General features: G+C 40.9%; 1 protein-coding gene across 29 annotated transcripts in view; it reads right to left on the bottom strand.

The window, feature by feature from the left end:
- Positions 1 to 414: 414 nt before the first annotated feature.
- KMO (kynurenine 3-monooxygenase) overlaps positions 415 to 21,573 on the bottom strand; it is a 58,859-nt gene continuing 37,700 nt past the window's right edge. For 7 of the 29 annotated variants that reach the window (XM_084978919.1, XM_084978921.1, XM_084978920.1 and 4 more), the window contains 10 exons: positions 20,938 to 21,025; positions 19,522 to 19,687; positions 15,422 to 15,493; positions 13,538 to 13,659; positions 11,646 to 11,793; positions 7,471 to 7,528; positions 4,065 to 4,147; positions 2,433 to 2,534; positions 2,283 to 2,342; positions 415 to 1,442 (listed from right to left, as the gene is read on the bottom strand). In XM_084978919.1, the coding sequence (XP_084835045.1) occupies positions 1,284 to 1,442; positions 2,283 to 2,342; positions 2,433 to 2,534; positions 4,065 to 4,147; positions 7,471 to 7,528; positions 11,646 to 11,793; positions 13,538 to 13,659; positions 15,422 to 15,493; positions 19,522 to 19,687; positions 20,938 to 21,025 (1,058 nt within the window). In that variant the 3' untranslated portion in view covers positions 415 to 1,283. 29 annotated transcript variants of the gene reach the window in all.

Here is a 21,573-nt window from a genome sequence, read left to right as displayed (position 1 = left end):
AAAAAAAAAAAAAAATAGAAAAAAGAAAAAAGAAAAAGGCAACCCCAGCAAAACCCAAATACATCTACATATGAAAGGGGATAAAAGTAAGTGTAGAACAATATATTCACAAAATGTGTTATTTAATCTTCATTGCTCTTCAATCAATCTGCTAGACAAATAATGGCCAGGGTTAGCAGAGAGGCCATTTTTATGAGTCATTATTTAGACTAAACATGGATTACTAGGACTCAAGAATGTCCTTGACAATAGAGAAAACAAACAGTGTCATTTTATTTTCTTGCCTAACTTTCGTTTCTTAAATGATCGTTCTACTAACGTTACAGCCTCATAATTAATCATGTTTGAAACACTTCTCAATGATTCGAGACCTACTGAAGAAGGAAGAGCAAAAAAAAATTTTCACTAAATGAATTGTTTAACATCAATTTATTGCTGGTTTTGCCACAGCATGTAGTTCAAGAATGTTAGTAAATTGCTTCTGAAATGGAATAAAATATGTCTTCTTGTTTCTAGGAATCCTGTCTTCCCTTGTTTTCTTTCCACTCTTGTGTATGTAGATATTTAATTTATAAATACAACTCTTTCCATCCTTCACTTAGTATAGCTTTCACAACCTTTATAAAAAATCTTCAACAGATAATACAGGCATTTGAAGACTGGCAAAAGAAGTCAATGCATTTTGAACTCTAGAAACACCCCCGTTCCCCACTTACACGTCTAGTTTTAGCCAGTGAACCTGAGCCCCGTGCTTTAGTCAGTTCCAACCAGGTGATGAAGAGGGCAATTAATATATTAGGCAAATTGGGACTTTTTAGTCCCAGGTGTTAAGGTCAACCCTATCATGACTTCTATTATGTCCTTTATTTTTTTCCTCCTCTGCCTCTAGAACCCCCAGGCATCTCTCTAATGTGTCCCTTAGAGAAGAGTGTGATCAGTCTCTTTCTTGAGCTTCTAGGACCTGACTTTTTGGGAAGTGAAAGAGATCTTCGTCATTGTGCTTTTATATTTAGAATGATGGGGGGAAGCTGCGTTTTACAACTTAAAGTGGTGGTATTCTGTTTTATTTTGGTTTTGTCCTATAGTTTCAATGAACACAGAGAACGTCTACATTGAATTTAATGATGAGCTTATAAGGATCTTCCACTAGTGAATTAAATGCGATGATGGACACATGATTTTGATCCTGTTTTGGTCACTGAGAAATCAAATATTTTCTACTTCAGGATCTTTATATCACCTGCTAATGACATTGGAAATTTGCTCTAGTGACTCCAGGGAGTTTACAGGGAGATGCGTCCTATATTTTGGAAGTAAGTGACCGAGTTCCATGATCTTCTCAAGCAGCCCAGGGAGCTCCGAAACGTGGGGCGGGTAAGGAGGAGGTAGGTGGTGCTGAGGGCAACCAGTGTTCCGAAGAAAAAGAGTGCTGTGTTTATCACCTGTAGAAAGAGCGAGAACTCTCACTTTATTTGTGCAGTGATTAAAGTCTTGAAGCTAGACTTCATTCTTCAAGAAGAATTGGATACAATTTCCTTTTTGTTCTTTAAACTGAGACAGTGATTTAACTGCATGACCACTAGCTGAAGTCCTGCAATGGCTCGTAAGCTCAAGGGTTTGGAGCTTCTCGCCTCTAGCTCTCCCTCCTCTCTCTCTCTTCCCAGAAACACCTGAATCTATCGTTCTGTATAGAGAATTCTTATCAGTCAGTCTTTGTCCAGCTATTAACATATCCTACAGTTGAAGGAGTTCCCACTGCAGCCCATTGGTAAAGAACCCAACTAGTATCCATGAGGACACAGGTTCCATCCCTGGCCTCACTCAGTGGGTTAAGGCTCTGGCATTGCCCTGAGCTGTGGTGCAGGTCACAGACATGGCTCGGATCCCGTGTTGCTGTGGCTGTGGTGTAGACCAACAGCTGCAGTTCTTATTCAACCCCTAGCCTGGGAACTTCCATATGCCATGCGTGTGGCCCTGAAAAGACAAAAGACAAAAGACAAAAAAAAAAAAAAAAAAAAAAAAAATCCAACAGTTGAAAAAAGGAACGATGAACTCCATCTTGGAAAAATATTGTGCCAAAGCCACAATGATTCAGTCACAGCTCTTCTTTATAATTTTGTTCATTAGGCATTCTCCAGTCTGTGTACCCAGGATATTTTTTTCTATTTGGAAGGCAAACATTTGGTGTCTGCCACTTTATTTCTATATTGGCCTGAGGTAACATAACGATAACACTGGGAATTTTAGCACATCAATTTTTTTAAAGTGTAATCTGTACCAACCTTTTTTTGCCATTGCCAACGCAGCACGGCCTCATGGTATCTTATTCTGGAAAAGGTAACCTGTAAGGAAATTTAAAAAATATTTTTGTATATCCTGTAATGGCTAAACAGAAGATTACAATGAGGATAAGCCTCAAATCCAGACCTTACCATGGTATAGAGAGGGATGAAGGTAGACGGCATAAGAGCATGAAGACACCTCTCTATGTTCTTTTGGAAGATGAACCACCTTGAGTTGACATGTGATCGCATCTGCAATAACAGAAGCGTCTTAAAGAATAAGCTTGATGAAAATATTTTCAGGAGTTCCCGTCGAGGCACAGTGGTTAACAAATCCGACTAGGAACCATGAGGTTTCAGGTTCGATCCCTGGCCTTGCTCAGTGGGTTAAGGATCTGGCATTGCCGTGAACTGTGGTGTAGGTTGCAGATGTGGCTTGGATCCTGCGTTGCTGTGGCCCTGGTGTAGGCCGGCGGCTACAGCTCCGATTTGACCCCTAGCCTGAGAACCTCCATATGCCACAGGTGCAACGCTAGAAATGGCAAAAAAGACAAAACAAAACAAAACAAACAAAGTATTTTCAATTGTTTCCTCAACTTGTTAACACTCCTCATGCGACTGACTGCAAAGCCAGGCTCAAAGTAGCTAAATAAAGGTTAAAGCCATACCTGCTCAACCTGCTCCATATTCAGGGTAAATACTATGCTGTAGTTGTCTTGTTTTAAAAGACAAGGCAAAATACATCAATGAAACTCAGTCTCTTATAGCACCTCCTTCTCTACATATAAAACAATGCTGCTCAAGTTGAAGTCTATTTCTTCTTTCTGTGTCATGGAAAACAGCAGCCTTCTTTTAAAAATCTGTCTTGTGACTTTTTTCATTTGATTTTTTAAAATCTATAACCATGACCTTTTACTGTGAATTTTTCATGTGACTGGCTCAAAGTGGCATGGTGTTTTTGTTCTGATTAAGCTACTGATCATGCATTTCTTTGGTCTTACATATTTCTTTCAGTGCAAAAAGCCCCAAAGGATATTCAATGTTACTTCAAGTTTACAGTTTATAATGTTAAGAGTGGAAAGGTCAGAGTTCCCGCCATGGCTCAGCAGTAATGAAACCGACTAGGATCCATGAGGATTCGGGTTCGATCCCTGGCCTCGCTCCGTGCGTTAAGGATCTGGTGTTGCCGTGAACTGTGGTGTAGGTCACAGACGTGGCTCAGATCTGGTGTTGCTGTGGCTGTGACGTAGGCCAGCAGCTGCAGCTCTGATTCAACCCCTAGCCTGGGAACCTCCATATGCCAGCAGTGTGGCCCTAAAAAGATTAAAAAAAAAAAAAAAGAAAAAGAGTGAAAGGTCATTTAATGCTTCTTAAATTTTCCAAATATGTTTACTCATATCAAAATTATATTTTTATTAAAATGGCATATTACTACCTCTATTAAATGTCTAAGCTTTGAGCTTGTAAATTAGAGCTCGATACTAAACATGTTATAATTTTTGTTACTCCTAAATGTCCCTGAAAAGGAGATAGAGATGATATGTGTGGGGCCATTGTCACTGTCTTCAGAGTCATAGTTTAACCATACATAAGGAATGCTGCGTGCGTGCGTGCGTGTGTGTGTGTGTGTGTGTGTGTGTGTGTGTGTGTGTCTATGTTTTCTTTGGTACCTATTCTCATGGAGCATGCGTGAGATGGTGCTGGACCAAAGACAAATGAAAGAATGTTTACGAGACTATCAGTGCATGATCCCATTAAACAGAGTCAAACCGTCTCACTCACCTCTATGTAATTGTACATGGACAGGTCTGAAATCGCGTGGTCATCTGGAATTCTAAATCTGGAGAATTCAGGAAGACACATACCTAGAACCACATTAAATTATACATCATTTCCAAGACAATCTGTAAAAATTTCTGCTGGATGCTACACGGTTCAAATGAAACGTTGTCATTCCCTACCAATGCTCTCTTTAACTTTTTTGTTTTTTCATAGCCACACCTGCAGTGTAAGAAAGTTCGTGGGCTAGAAGTCGAATCGGAGCTGCGGCTGAGGCCTATGCTACAGCCCCAGTAACGCTGGATCTGAGCCGCATCTGTGACCTACACCACAGCTTGCAGCAACACTGGCCAGATCCTTAACCCACTGAGGCCAGGAATCAAACCCACCCACATCCTCACAGAAACAATGTCAGGTCCTTAGCCCACTGAGCCACAATGGAAATGCTAACATTCTCTTTAACTTTTTAAAACTATGGGCAAGAAGGCTGTATGACCAACAATTTATGAATAATGAGCAATAACGCAGAGGCATGTCCTATTGTGATTAAACAAAACTTATGATAAAGTTACAATATATACTAGATTAGTAAATCTTTAATTTTTTTTAAATTTAACGCATGGAAAGCAGCTTATAGAAATGATGGGGAGTGACCCCAAATCCTTAAAGCTTGCCACTCCCCATTTTGTTCTCCTTTGCGACCCCACATACATTGGTTTCTTTGTACCTAAGACCCCTTATTAACCCAAACATCGGCTCCCTCATTATTCTGTTATCTTCCAGAGGCAGGCGCCATGTTTTATTTGTGTCTGAAGCTTAACCTGGTATAGGGTAAATACTAAATAAACTTTTGATGAATTAAACTAACGTGATTTTCACAGGGTCAAACACCTCTCTGTTTTAGGGAAACCATGTCTAAAGTCGCAGGATGTGGGTGCAAGTCCAGGCTTCCCTGCTTCCTACCACATGAATGCAGGCAGGTTACTGAACCATCTCCTAAGCTTACACTTCCTCAGCTATAAAATAGGGACAAGAACGGCACCTATGCCTCATGGTCCGTTGAGACAATGCGTGAAAAAAACATAGCAAGATACCCAACACATTCAACGTGCTCAGTGATGTTAGTTACTATATATTTTTTAATATTTTTAGGGCTGCACCTGAGGCATATGGAGGTTCCCAGGCTAGGGCTCGAACTGGAGCTGTAGCTGCCAGCATACACCACAGCCACAGCAACACAGGATCCGAGCCGCGTCTGCGACCTACACCACAGCACACGGCAACACCGGATTCTTAAGTCACTGAGTGAGGCCAGGGATGGAACCTGCAACCTAGTGGTTCCTGGTCAGATTCATTTCTGCTCTGCCACGATGGGAACTCCTTATCTTCATTCTCTGGTAACTAAAGCATTGACAGTAGGTCCTGTTGTGTGAGCCCCTCATCTATCTCCATCATCATCGTTATCTGCAAACCAATCACGTGAGGGATAAGAAGGGAGGAAAAAAATGCCTCTGGATCCTGAGTATCTGAGTGAGATGCCTAGGAAAGTAAGGAAGAAAATTAGAAGAAACTTACCCTGAGGAGCTCCCACTGTGGCTCAGTGGTTACAAACCCAACTCATATCCATGAGGATGTGGGTTCAATCCCTGGCCTCATTCAAGTAGGTTAAAGATCTGGTGTTGCGTGAAACCCAACTTGTATCCATGAGGATGTGGGTTCAATCCCTGGCCTCGTTCAAGTAGGTTAAGGATCTGGTGTTGCGTGAGCTGTGATGTAGGTCACAGACTCAGCTTGGATCCTGCGTTGCTGCGGCTGTGGTGTAGGCCGGCTGCTGCAGCTACAGCTCCAATTCAACCCCTAGCTTGGGAATCTCCATATGCCTCAGCTGTGGCCCTAAAAAGCAAAACGTTTTTTGGGGAAATTTCTGAAAAGTATAATCGCATGACATTCAGACACCACAATGTCCACTGCCACTCTTTAACAACATAAAAAAAATTTACTGTTGACTTACTTTGCTCCAGGCTTTTAAAAAACCTTTTTCTTGATCTATAATTGATGGACAATGTTACATGAATTGCTGGTGTATGACATAGTGATTCATAACTTTAAAGGTTTATTCCTTGTATGGTTATCATAAAATAGCGGCTATATTCCCTGTGTTGTACCATATGTCCTGTAGCTTATTTATTTCCTATACAATATTTCGTACCTCTTAATCACCTACTTCTATCTTGCTACACCCCCGCCCCCCACCTCCCCAATGGTACCCACTAGTTTGTTCCCTATCAGTGAGTCAGGCTTTTTTTTTTTTTTTAAGCTTTACACAAATCATTTAATCTTCATAACTCTCTGGAGTTGGTATTATCCCCATTTTATTGATAGGAAATGATCTGAGGCTTTAAAAAGATAGAATAACTTGTTCAAGGTCAGAGGACTAAGAATTAGGCAAGTCAGGACTGGAATCTGGGTGCAGATTCAAAGTGGATTCTCTAAGTCTATCCCATACCCGAAAGAGGTTTAAATTCAGAGGTGACCTTTAAGAAAATGTGACGCTGAGAAGCAGTAAAAGTTATCCAGTTCTTGGGCTATCATTTGAAATTTCTTTTATAGATGAAAATTAGGTACCTTTTTTTTCATTCTTTTTCTGTTTTTTTTTTTTTTTTTGTCTTTTTATGGCCACACCCATGGCACCTGGAAATTCCCAGGCTAGGGGTTGAATCGGAGCTATAGCTTCTGGCCTACACCACAGCCACAGTAATGCCATATCCGAGCTGTGTCTGTGACCTACCTACACTGAAGCTCACTGCAGTGCTGGATCCTTAACCCACTGAGCGAGGCTAGGAATTGAACTCAAGTCCTTACAGATACTAGTGGGGTTCCTTACTGCTGAACCACAATGGAAATTCCAGGTACCTTTAATTTAATTTACTTTCAGAATTACATTTAAAGATTTTAAACTTCAGTATTTGTAAAATGAAATCTTTGTGAAATCAATTTTAATCAGAAAGCAAATGGAAGCTTCAGATACAAACTTTGATAAAGCAAAAAGCAAGAGCTTCTAAAAGTGTTTCTGAGGGGGTGCTGTAGGAGATGCAGGTAGGGCTGGTATCTAGGTTGAAGGTGAGAAAGAGGAGTCTATCTCTGCCAAACTTTGGCGCTCAGAACTTTTATCTTTGTGTAGATCATTGCAGAAACCTCCATGTACAAAAATTAAAAGAAACCATCCTTTCCTCTCTACGTGTTCCCCATCTGACACGGGCAACAACAGTGCCGAAGACAGACGGTTAATAGGGAAATTCATACCCCGAGCAGAAAATGTACATCATCGTTTGTACTCGTCCAGGATCAGAAATGGGTACGCAATTAATCAGGAGGCCTAATCCACATCCAGTTGAGAAACTGTACTTACTAAAGTCATTATTGAATTTATCCATTAATTCATCAAATACCAAGCAGTCTTCAAAGCCCTAAAAACAAGAAAAATGGGAAAAAATAAACTGGGAAATAAAAGCTTCTTAGCAGTTTTGAATAGACTGTTCATCAGTAAGTGTAATTCAAGGGATGTTTACTCTCAACCAGCACACAAAAGCCGAATAGTCACACTTGGTGTTGAATTCTTTTTTTTTTTTTTTGTCTTTTGTCTTTTTGTCTTTTGTTGTTGTTGTTGTTGTTGCCATTTCCCGGGCCGCTCCCGCGGCATATGGAGGTTCCCAGGCTAGGGGTCCAATCGGAGCTGTAGCCACCGGCCTACGCCAGAGGCACAGCAACGCGGGATCCGAGCCGCGTCTGCGACCTACACCACAGCTCACGGCAACGCCGGATCCTTAACCCACTGAGCAAGGGCAGGGACCGAACCCGCAACCTCATGGTTCCTAGTCGGATTCGTTAACCACTGCGCCACGACGGGAACTCCTGGTGTTGAATTCTGATTATAAAAGGCCATTGACTGCAAGTTTGAGGATTCTGTCCTTGCCTAACACAGTGGCGCACTCGTGTGTGTGTGTGTGTGTGTGTGTGTGTGTGACTCCATTGTAATGCTACAATAATTACATTATATACAATGTAATTATATTGTTCTACTATGAGCATTAGAATATTATTTAAACTATTCAGGGCTTTAAGATTTACATTTAGAGCGAGTTAATGAATAAGATAGAATTCTCATATTAATTTACTTCCCATAAGCCAAGATTAAAGTAATTTTCCAATTTAGAAATCCACCAAATTGGTAAAATACTATGCTAAATGCAGTAGGGAAGCCAAAAATAAAAAGCTATGTTTCCTGCTTTCTAGAAATTCACGCTGTGGTTTTAAGACTATAAAAATATATAAAAGTTAAGAAACAAAATATGTCTATATCAATTATACAGATTATACTAATAAATAAGCAAAAAGTGTGTCAATTATATAGACTATTCAGAGATGAGAGATACCATATCAGGGTAACTCTTAGATTTTTTAATTTAATTAATTCATTTATTCTTGGAGAATTTCTATGAGAAAATAAAAATCCCAGGTTTACAGATAAGGAAGTAAAAATATGTTAGTTGCATGAAAACATATTCTAATAAATCATGAAGCCGGGCTTTGAACCAGGGACAGAGCCAGAGCCCAGGGACCTATCCACAATGCTAAAAGGTGTGTCCCTTACTTTTTAAAAATTTAAGTGTAGTTGGTTTGCAATATTATATTCGTTTCAGGTATACAACAAGTCAATTTAATATTTTCATAGATTATACCACTTATAAAGTTATTATAAAACATAGGCTATATTCCCCAGGCCGCATATTACATCCTTGAATCGTCTTCGTCTTATGTCTCATAGTTTGTACCTCTTAATCCTCTCCCCTGCATTGCCCCTCCCCCAGCCTTGTACCCACCGGTTACCCATTGCCCCTCCCCCAGCCTTGCACCCACCGGTTACCCACTAGTTTGCTCTCTCTGAGTCTGTTTCTTGTTTTCTTATATTTGTTCATTTGTTTTATTTTTTAGATTCCACATATAAGTGAAAACAGATAGTATTTGTCTTCCTCTGTCTGACTTATGTCACTAACCATAATACCATTCAATGCCATCCATGTTGCTGCGAATGGTAAAATTTCATTCTTTTTTATGGCTGAGTACTAGTCCATTGTACATAGATACCAGTTCTTTATCCACCCATTTGTTGATGGGTACTTAAGTTGCTTCCCTATCTTAGCTATTCTAAATAATGCTTCTGTGAATGTGGGGTGCAGATACTTTTTGAATTAGCATGTTCATTTTCTTCACATATATATTAGGAGTGGAATTGCAGGATCATACGGTGGTTTTATTTTTAATTTTTTGAGGAACCTCCATACTATTTTCCCCAATTCATATTCCCACTAACAGTGTACTAGGGGTCCCTCTTCCCCACACCTTTGAAAACATTTGTTCTTTTTTTCTTTTTTTGACAATAGCAATTCTGACAATTATGAGGTGATATGATGCTTTTGATTTACTTTTTTCTGCTGATTAGTGATGTTGAGCATCTTTTCATATGCCTGTTGGCCATCTGTATGTCTTCTTTGGAAAAAATGCCTATTTGGGTCTTCTAGTTGTTTGTTTTCTTGACGTAGAGTTCTTTCAAAGTATAGGTTTTTCACCTTGGCTAAATCTAGGAGTTTTATTATTTTTGGTGCAATTGTAGTGGTATATTTTTCTTGCTTTCTCTTTCTAATAGTTCATTGTTAGTGCATAGAAAAGCAACAGATTCCTGAATATTAACCTTGTATCCTAAAATTTACTGAATTAATTTATTCTAATTTTTTTTTTGTTGAAGACTAATTTTCTATATATGGTACCATGTCATCAGCAAATGATGGCAGTTTTATTTCTTCCCTTCTTTTATTTCTTTTTCTTGTCTGATTGTTATGGTTAAGATTTCCAACACTTCATTAGCAAATGGCAAGAATGGACATCCTTGTATTGTTCCTGATCTTAAAGGAAAAGCTTTTGGCTATATTTTTTTTTTCTGTCTTTTTAGGGCCACACCCATGGCATATGGAAGTTCCCAGGCTAGGGGTCGAATTGGAGCTGTAGATGCTGGCCTACACCACAGCTCACAGCAACACCAGATCCCTAACCCACTGAGTGAGGCCAGAGATTAAACCTGCATCCTCCTGGATACTAGTTGGATTCATTACTGCAGAGCCACAATGGGAACTCCTATATGTAGCTTAGTTTTGATGTGTTTGTGGGAGGAGGTGAGCTCAGGGTCTTCCTACTCTGCCAACCTGATTCTGCCTGTCTTGTTTTGTTTTTGCAAATAAAATGTTTACCACTTCTTTGCTGAAAATATACTTGATTATACTCTTATTTATTCTTTTTTTTTAAAAATGTTTTGTATTTTTAGGGCCAAACCCGTGGCATATGGAGGTTCCCAGGCTAGGGGTTGAATCAGAACTACAGCTGCCAGCCCACACCACAACCACAGCAATGCCAGATCTGAGCCACGTCTGCGACCTAACCACAGCTCACAGCAATGCTGGATCCATAACCCACTGAGCAAGGCCAGGGATTGAACCTGCAACCTCATGGTTCCTAGTTGGATTCATTTCTGCTTTGACATGATGGGACCTCTGACTCTTATTTATTCTTGAAGTATATCCCTATCACCAGAGCAGTATAGTACTATGATTATAACAGCATTAGTAATCAAACACACATGCACACAAAATAACAGTTTGTCTAGACAATTATTTTATGATTTCTTGAAGTTAATGTTGAATATTTGAATACTATTTATTTTCTGAAATACTTTTCTAGCTAGAATGGTAAAATTTCCATGAAAGCAGTAGTATCCAACATCTAGCCTATTTCATCATTTTTTTAAACTCTATCAATTATGTTTTCCTTTCCTTTGGAATGAAAAAGTGGAGAAAAAAGATAATTTTGGATTTTTTCTCTTTTGAGACGAACATTATAATCTCCTCCCAAAAAATGTATTTTAAAAATTAAGTCTCGAGGAGTTCCCATTGTGGTTCAGTGGGTTAAGAATTCAAATGGTATTCATGAGGATGCGGGTTCGAACCCTGGCCTTGCTTGGTGGGTTAAGGATCTGGCATCGCTGCAAGGTACAGCGTAGGTCAGCATAGGCATTGCCATGAGCTTTTGTGCAGGTTGCAGGTGTGGCTTGGATCTGGCACTGCTGTGGCTGTGGCGTAGGCCAGCAGCTGCAACTCTGATTCAACCTCTAGCCCAGGAATTTCCACATGCCTCAGAAAAGCAAGAAAAGAAAAAGTAAAAAGTAAAAAAAGAAAAAAAAGTCTTGAATTGCTGAGAGCCAAGTTTCCAAATTTCAAGTTATCAATACATTTTCTAACTGAACAGAACACTGTCTTATGCTTCATGATTTTTTCATACATTAAATTACTGGGACAAGTAATCCAAGAACTGATGATAGTTAGTGGTCAGTCTGGCTAAATAGCTGGTACGATTGTCGAACTGACTGTTTTCTCAGAGACTATGTGGAAAGGGTTTTAGACATGTCTTTTAATTAGGACGTCTTATAAGACTGACCCGGAAACATTTCCGGGACCTACCTACAGAGGAAGGACTTACCGCATTCATTCCTTGTCCAAAAAAGGGCACGAGGGCATGGGCGGCATCTCCCATCAGCACACAGTGTGAATTGAAGTGAAAAGAAGAGCACTTAACGGAGATCATGGGCTGGGCGGGCAACCGAAAGAAGTCTTGGGCCAGGGCTTCTCTTCAGAGGAAAACAATCAAAATGTGAAAATGTTAAGCTGGGTATTAAATACTACACAAATCTTTCAGATGTACTGGCTTTGTGGCCACAGTATTCCATTGAGAAGTACAGAAAAATGCCAGGAGGAACACAGGAGAGGGAAAACGCCAGTTTCTTCTAGTCCCCACATTTCCTCATTGCATTCATCAACAACGTTAATCACATCCCAAAAGAACAAGTTTAACTGCATTTGAACATTTGCAGTATGTCTACGTTATACGTCATTGACATTTCATTATCAAGCATACAGATCACACGACTTTCAACTATGTTGGTATGTTTCGGGTTTCCCTGGAAAAAATTGGGATGCTGTTGAGCATTTGATTAATGCACAACAAACTAAAATTCATGTGAATTGGTATGTATTTAGAAATGAACAATTGTAATCAAGCTTGTGTTTGTCAAGCATCTACAGAGGTTTCATGGAAGCTAGAGGATCTTAAATCTAGTTGGAAAGACAAGAAATAGCCACAGAACCAGTTCTGAAAGTACCTAAGGGCTAGATTTCGGTGTGCAGAAGTTTCCTTCAAACTCGGAGAACGATAAACCAACAGAGGCAATTCAATTGTTCTGCAGGAAAGTTTGAGAACTGACAATTTTTAAAAGACCTTTCATTCCTTTTACATAATTAGCTCATTTAATTTTCAGAATTGCCCTAAAAGTTAGCCACTCTGATGCCCTTTTTTTTTTTCCTTTTTTCTTCCTCTTTTTACAGCTGCACTTGTGACTTAAGGAAGTTCCCAGGCTAGGGGTTGAATCAGGGTGGCAGCTGCCGGCCACAGACATAACCACAGCCATAGCAACACCTGATCCAAGCCACGTCTGCAACCTGCATTGCAGCTTGCAGCAGCAATGGATCCTTAACACACTGAACAAGACCAGGGAGGGAACCTACATCCTTATGGAAGTGTTGTTAACCCACTGACCCACTGCAGGAACTTCCTAATGTCCATTTTAATGATGAAACATCTGAGACTCAAGGAAGTCAGGAACCGAAGCCCTTTCCACTGCACAGTGCTGCCTCCATGTAGACATTGTTGGAGGGAGAAAGTGAGCTGGATTCCACGGGGGCAGGGGTGGTGGGAGAAAGGAACTGGATGAGGCCAAATGACAATACGGAGATGATAGTGATGTGGGCCAGAGGAGCTAAGACTCATAAGCCAGATAGCTAATACCATGAACTCTCAGTTTGGGGGAACCTTATTCAGCCTGGCCCTGTATGGAATGATTTATAGGCATGGCCTCCTTTCGTTGTCACAACAACCCTTTGGGGCAGGTACTGTTATTGCCATTTTATTACGAGGAGTCCAAAAACACAGGCAAGTTTACACAGCCAGCAAGTTGTGGACTTGAGACAAGGCTGCCAGCTGTTCCTGCAAAACACAGATGTGGGTTTCCAAAGAACAGAAGGAATCACACCAAGCTCCAAGGGCCCCGAGTGCCTGCACAGGGTACAGAAAAGGCCCAAGGACATGGGTGACTTGCCTTTCCAGGGGCACTGGCCTGGCCTGGAGATTTTCAGAATTCCTATTCACAGGATAAGATTCTCTTGGACTTTTCCTTCAATCTAGGCTTCCTGTCCAGGTCATGCATGATGGGTCATGTTTAACAAATACTGAAAGAAGGTGCATTAACCTTTATTTGGATTTCGAATAATTCAAACCAAACGGGGGCCAAAGGCACAAGGGCACATCTCTAAACTTACTTTCCAATTAGATGAAGAGAATCCGGAAAGTACTTCTGGAAGAAATCCAGCACATCACGACTCGTGAGCAATTTTTCAAACTCTTCAAAGGGCATGAACAAAGTACACGTGAAAGATTTGTTCTGCGAGAGGAAAAGGACAGTGTGAGAGAGATGGGGGGGCAGGCAGTGCCGGCACCAAAGCAGGTCCCTAAATCTCAGAGCTTTTGCTATGACTTGGGGACCTGGGAGGAGGATCCAAGCAGACAGGAAAGGCACCTTGCCCTCGCTCCCAAGGAAAACTCTATCAAGGCCCAGGGTGCCTTCTCCCAGGCTTCTGAATTATCAGGAGAGTTTCTGTATCGTAAAGTCCGGATATTTCCACCTAGCAAACATCTCACTCCTTAGATTATTAATAGGTTGATTGGATTTGATTTCCCCTCGTTTTTTCCTGTTATTATTGTTCCGTTTAAGACATTAGGACATTAAGCACTGGACCCCAAGACTGTTAACAAAAGAAATAAAAAGGAAAGTAAAAGACCAACCAGAGAAATAGAAATAGCTGTATCTGTCTATGTTATTTTATATATATGGTAATATAGATAATGATAACTATATTTATGTATATTATTTATTTATGTAGCAAAAAGTCTCTAGGGTCTAATGAAAAAAACAGCCATGTTCATTTCTGAGAGTATATATTCTAATGTCTTATAATCTTTATTTTTATTTTTGCTTTTTAGGGCCACAGCCACAGCATATGGAGGTTCCCAGGCTAGGGGTCTAGTTGGAGCTGTAGCCGCCAGCCTACACCACAGCCACAGCCACACAGGATCCAAGCTGTGTCTGCAACCTATACCATAGCTCACGGCAACGCTGGATCTGGATCTTTAATCCACTGAGCGAGGCCAGGGATCGACCCTGCATCCTCATGGATCCTAGTCGGGTTCTTAACCACTGAGCCACAAAGGGAACTCCTCCAATGTATTATAACTTTAAAGGATGAAAATACTTCCTAATATATAACTTAAAACTCTTTGGCTTTTGGGACAAGGAGTCATTTCTTACTACTGTGTCTTGGGGAGGTGACAGTCAGGTACACATTAACCCTCATCTGGAGTTCCCACTGTGGCTCAGCAGGTTAAGAACCCAAGTAGTACCCATGAGGATAAAGGTTCCATCCCTGGCCTCACTCGGTGGGTTAAGGATCTGGCATTGCCTTGAGCTGTGGTGTAGGTCATAGACACGGCTTGGATCTCGTGTTGCTGTGGCTGTGGCTGCGGCTGTGGTGTAGGCCAGCAGCTGCAGCTCCAATTCAACTCCTAGCCTGGGAACCTTCATATGACATGGGTGTGGCCCTAAAAAGAAAAAAAAAAAATTAGTCATTTACATATGTAAGTCTCCTTTCCAAAGTAAATAATTGGGATTCTTTCTGATTTTTACCTCAATGGTCTTAAAGTTTCAAAGACATAATCACTTAATAGTGACAAAGTTGATTACATAGATGCATATACTGAGCAAAAATGTAAGTAACGAAAGACAGTAATTATATATGCAAATGATGGTTGATAAGAAATTTTAGGATGGACCTAGAAATCACCACGCTAAGTGAAGTCAGTCAGATGGTAAGACACCAACCTCAAATGCTATCACCTGCATGTGGAATCTAAAAAAAGGACACAATGAACTTCTTTGCAAAACAGATACTGACTCACAGACTTTGAAAAATTTATGGTTTCCAAATGAGACTGGTTGGGAGGGTGGGGGGATGTGCCTGGGGTTTGGGATGGAAATGCTATAAAATCAAGTTGTGATGATCATTGTACAACTATAAAGGTAATAAAATTCATTGAGTAATAAAAAATAAAAATAAAAAGCTTAAAAAAAGAGAGAAATTTTATATTACCATGTTAGGAAGTGCAATCATCATAAAGGTATCTCTAGGCCAAATATGCAGATAATTAGGTTCCATGGCAAACTGCAGAAAAAAATGTATATGCAATTAGTGTATTAATTCAGCACATCTACAAAACTTCTGCAATTTAAATCCGTATCTTATGTATGGTGATAAGTACGCCCACTGCTGCATAAAGCACAAGCTATCTTAGAAAAGACTTTGTGTCCCGTCTCTATAAACTCCACTTTAGGTGAGTTGTTGATACCATGGTTAATTCAAGATTTGAGAACATCTCTAAGGTGTTCTTTCTCTCCTCTCTTTACTTCTGTGGACACACATGTGGACACATGCACAAATATGGCTATACATACACATTCATATAGAAAATAAATATGACACACACAAATAAACTCTATGTGTGGATGTATGTGTGTCTATCTATATGTAATATTTTATACTTTATTTATTTTTGTATTTTTGCCTTTTCTAGGGCCACTCCCATGGCACATGGAGGTTCCCAGGCTAGGGGTCGAACTGGAGCTGTAGTCACCGGCCTACACCACAGCCACAGCAACGCGGGATCCGAGCTGTGTCTGTGAGCTGTATCACAGCTCACGGCAATGCTGGATCCTTAACCCACTGAGCAAGGCCAGGAATCTAACCCGCAACCTCATGGTTCCTAGTCAGATTTGTTAACCACTGTGCCATGACGGGAACTCCTATACTTTATTTTTTATTGTATTTGGGTACTTACTTGTATAAAGAGAAAAGTCCTAAGTTAAAGTTCAGGGGGAGAACAAAATTTTACAAACAAGCCTCTTCTTACTTGTTTACTACAACAGAGACAGCAGACAGAAGGGCTCTCTTTGGTGGCCCTACCACAAGGCCACAGCAGCCTGAGTAGGTATTAATTGCTGGGGCACATGAACAGATCCAAAGACCCAATTAACCCAAACCATTGAGGTTCCCAGAAGTATTACATACATAAGAATATCAATCAAATTTCCAACTATTTTGTTTGTATTGCTTTTTACAAATGTTTAGAGAGTACCTATGATGTCTATGTCTTACAGTATAAAGACAGAAAGCATGGCATAGCCCTCTAGCTAACATTTCCACACTGGGTTATGGTTATTTGTGTGCTAGGAGAAGACACTGTCCCTTCTGGCTCTTTTATGCCCAGAATCCCAAAGAAAGCCCTATCCACAGACCAAGAAATGAATAAGTGCATAATTCTTTGACCCCAAAGATCTCGCAGAGCAGTTGAATGGGCAGGACATACACCTGTGAAAAGCTAAGTAACTTGTCTTTAACAACTCAAGTGGTAGAGAGACAAAATGATCTGGTGCCAAAATAGAAGTTTAGGAAATAAATGCTGGGCAGGTAAGACATTTGTGGGGCTGGAATGGTTAAAACAAGGGACTCAGTGATTAGAAAGGAAGTGAAAGACAGCGGCTTATGGATAGAGGTGAACTTGCTGAGCAGAGTGGAGGAGGCGCAAATGAGCAAATGCCTGAACTGGATAATGAGACTAGCCTGGCTGAGATGATTGACCTGGCTTTTCCCTCTTGCTGTCCTTTGACCACAACCTTTTAGAACTCCGAAAGATAAAGAAGATTAGAAAAATGACAGCTGAAATCAGTTTATCATTTACAGCAACAGTAAATATCGAAATGCTGATTAAAAAGTTTGGAAGATAATACGTACCTCCTGTCTAGGCATACTTTTAGACATAGACAGTGGTTTCAACCCCGTTTGGATAAGGCAAATAACACTTTGATATTTGATATTCATGCATATTTCACGACCCTAGAAAACAACTCTCGAAGTTTTCAGCTTCTTCATTACCAAGTCACACTCTCAATAGGTACCCTTTGTAACAGCAGAGTCCCAGGGTCTGGCTTGTCATAATCCCCATTGCTCTTCTCACGATGAGTCCCTCCAAACATAAAGTCTAAGCAAAGACAGTTTTGTTGCTGTGCAAAAGCGGCTTTAAGATGAGCCTCACATGAGCCTCAGATGAGCCTCCCTTAATATTCAGCCAGTCCTGTCTCTCACCCAATCTTTCAACCCCACTCCAACTGTCTGAGATGGAGTGAAAGTGTTTGCTAATTTAAGAAAGGAGAGAGGGAGTTCCCGTCGTGGCGCAGTGGTTAACGAATCCGACTAGGAACCATGAGGTTGCGGGTTCGATCCCTGCCCTTGCTCAGTGGGTTAACGATCTGGCGTTGCCGTGAGCTGTGGTGTAGGTTGCAGACGCGGCTCGGATCCCATGTTGCTGTGGCTCCGGCGTAGGCCGGTGGCTACAGCTCCGATTCAATCCCTAGCCTGGGAACCTCCATATGCCGTGGGAGCGGCCCAAGAAATAGCAACAATAACAACAACAACAACAAAAGAGACAAAAGACAAAAAAAAAAAAAAAAAAAAAAAAGAAAGGAGAGGGAGGGAGCGAGGAAAGGGAGAGAAAATTTTTTTTTTTTTTTTTTTGTCTTTTTTGTTGTTGTTGTTATTGTTGCTATTTCTTGGGCCGCTCCCGCGGCATATGGAGGTTCCCAGGCTAGGGGTTGAATCGGAGCTGTAGCCACCGGCCTATGCCAGAGCCACAGCAACGCGGGATCCGAGCCGCGTCTGCAACCTACACCACAGCTCACGGCAACGCCGGATCGTTAACCCACTGAGCAACGGCAGGGACCGAACCCGCAACCTCATGGTTCCTAGTCGGATTCGTTAACCACTGCGCCACGACGGGAACTCCGGGAGAGAAAATTTTAATGAATTGTTTTGAGGCCATGTCAAGAGAGTTCTATGTCTGAGTTATATTGCTATGTCAAAACAGCCTTTCTTAAAAGAGTAGACTGTCTATAAACCACAATTCATTGCTACTAAATAGGAACACCTGGAAAATAAATGGCTGCCTTAAATCTACATTAGAAGACATGATCCCGGAGTTCCCGTCGTGGCTCAGTGGTTAACGAATCCGACTAGGAACCATGAGGTTGCGGGCTAGATTCCTGGCCTTGCTCAGTGGGTTAAGGATCTGGCATTGCCGTGAGCTGTGGTGTAGGCTGCAGATGTGGCTTGGATCCCAAGTTGCTGTGGCTGTAGTGTATGTAGGCTGGTGGCTGCAGCTCCGGTTAGACCAGCTGGGAACCTCCCGAGGCCCTAGAAAAGACAAAAAAAAAAAAAAAAAAAAAAAAAAGAAAAAAAAAAAAAGAAGACATGATCCCACTCAAGTCTGGGACAATTTTTCAACAGAATCCTACTACCCACTTGAAAACCATATAATATCATTGAAGAATCAGTAAATGCATGTTTGACCAGGAGGAAGAAAGAGAAGGACAATGATGCTAAGATATGGATTTGACTGGCAGATAGTTTAGTACATAAGTGGTATATAATGTGACTATCCCAAACTGAGTAGCTATTTTATAGAAGTCTGAATTTCAAATCAGATAGATTAAATCAGTACCTTAAAAATGGGTTTTATATGCAAATCAAGTATTTAACTAATGCTGTTTACTTTTTATGACTTATAAGCCAAGATCCTCATTGCTCCCTTGTCGGTATTTTACTTTTCCTTAATAAGTTCCTACATTTATTTTCCTATGACAATACACAATATACAAACCACATAATTGCCTGAGACCACATACGGGTTAACACGGGAACCAGGCAATGAGAAAAATGCAATGCAAATCTCTTTGCAACAACTTGCGGTTTACCTTATTTCATAACTATTTTTTATTTAATCATGAGTATCAGAACTCAGGATTGTCAGGATACATAGCTGAGTCCCAATCTGTTTTTTTTCTCCCAGGAGATAATAGGAAAATGCTATTATTGTGTACGACAAAGTCCCTGTGTGTTTCCAATAAGGCATTGTAATTCCTCTCGTTTCTTCCACATTCAAGATGTCATCAAAAAGTAAGAAAGTGAGAGTGACATTCTTAAAGGGTTACCTGCACCTCCAATTTATTATTAATTCCGAAGTACTTGTGGCAGACCTTAAGCTGATCCAGACCTGCTACTGAGGACAAATGCGCTAGAATATGCTTCTACATTAATGCGGGGGTGCCGTGGAAAGGAGAGGACAAAGGGAAAGGACTCACGTCGCCGTTCTGAGGTGGGATAGTCAACTCCATGTAGCCGTGAGGAATGTACTGCTGACTGTAATCAAAGCGAGGCTTCTTCAAGAGATGAGTTCTGACAGTCGAATAGGCACCATCACATCCCAAGATGAGGTCACAGGCGATATCTTTGGGAACTTTGTCAGGTCTGAAAAATAAAATAAACTATAAAAAAAAAAAAAAAGTCCTGCGGTGAAAATAATGATATATTTCTACTTGGGTATAAAAAGTAGTGACTTGGAGTTCCTGTCATGGCGCAGCAGAAACAAACCCGAATAGTATCCATGAGGATGCGAGTTTGATCCCGGGCCTCGCTCAGTGGGTTAAGGATCCAGGGTTGCTGGGGCCTGTGCTGTGGGTCACAGACAAGTCTCAGATCCTGTTGTGGCTGTGGTGTAGGCTGGCAGCTATAGCTCCGATTCGACCCCTAGCCTGGGAACCTCCATATGCTGCAGGTGCAGCCCTAAAAAGACAAATATAAAAAATAAAAAAAAAAATTTAAAGAAAGAAGATGAGCTTAAGGAGTTCTGTTGTGGATCAACAGGTTACGAACCTGACTAGTATCCATGAGGACTTGGGTTTGATCCCTGGCCTTGCTCAGTGGGTTAAGGATCCGGTGTTGCTGTGAGCTGTGGTGTAGGTCGAAGACACGGCTCAGATCCCGTGTGGCTGCGGTGTAGACTGGCAATCTCAGCTCCGATTCAACCCCTAGCCAGGGAACATTCATCTGCCGCGGGTGCAGACTTTAAAAAAAGAAAGAAAAAAAGAATTATTTGAATTATTTGGGTAACAGTCCTAGGGAAGTCAGAGTGGGACATGCTTCGCGACAAAAAGATGATCCAGGTTTTTGATGTCTTTGAGATTTATGGCAATAAGTACTTGCGAGGGTGTTTAATGGGAACTTAATATTGATTAGGATTTTAATAAAGATTGAGAATGAAGATGCAGGCCTGGCCTGGAAATGGGTTAATCATGGCAATGGGAATTTATACGTGGCTGTCGAGGGAACCGTGAATCCATGATGTTTCCCGAGAGGGGGCCATGGGGCTTGGAATCGCAGAGGACATGGGTCAGCCACAGGGGGCAGACAGTGTCCAGAAAGAGGAGAGGAGAAGCACAGCAGAGGGCCGTCTACACCGAGGGAGGAGGGCGTCTGAAGCAGCGTCAAAGTCTGTAAGAACGTGAGTGAGCAGGAGGATCAGCAAGACCACAGGGGCTGGTGTTCAGAGGGCAAAAATCCACGTTCAGGATAAAAGCACTTGGTTCAAGAAACTAATAGAATTACCCTGTTAGTAATCATTCAACTTTTTCAAAAGAGCCGAAGGACATAGTTTACAGGTAGCATTCTCCACGCCAACCCTTCACCTCTGGTCAAACCACCGAAAGGCCATTCATTACCCAAGCAAGGTGATCACTCCTGTCTCAGGGCGACACTTCAACAGCCGGTGGCCAAAGTGCACCTTTGCGTTGGGATATTTCTCAACAGCTGAGGAAACAAAGAAGCAACACTAATAGACAGAAAATTTCAGCTCTTAGGTCACTTAATCAAATCGAAATGTGCATGATTTTCTGAGAACGTGTGACAGAGATCCTTATTCTTAACAACGTAAACATGAATTAGTTAACATGGACATTGACAACTATTTGGCGAACATTCAAGGATAATTTGGTGGCAAAAGAGATGAATAAAAATCAACTATCCTCAAAAAAAAATCAACTACTTCATTAAAAAAAATCGAATTCCATTATACAAATACTTACAGCACTGTAACTATTAGCATGCTGCAAAAGAAGCAGTCATCACATATTTTAAAACTTGACTCCCAGTTAAAGCTTTATTTGTGATCAGAAATATTCAGTCAAACTTCTTTTTTCATACTCTATCCGACTCTCTTTTTAGTACGTCTTCTAGGCTTCTGTTCCAATTTGTCATAAATATAGATTGTTGATACTAATTTTTTGTATAATAGAACACTGGAACAGTTAGGGGAAAATGAATTAGAAGAACTGAAACTTCTCAATAAGTAGAATCAA

The sequence above is a fragment of the Sus scrofa genome, chromosome 10 (genome assembly GCF_054392235.1).
Source record: "Sus scrofa isolate SSC_HxYL_T2T_F1_AM1 chromosome 10, Sscrofa_HxYL_maternal_Yorkshire_Landrace_v2.0, whole genome shotgun sequence".
NCBI lineage: Eukaryota > Metazoa > Chordata > Mammalia > Artiodactyla > Suidae > Sus > Sus scrofa.
This window is presented reverse-complemented; position numbering and strand designations above follow the sequence as displayed.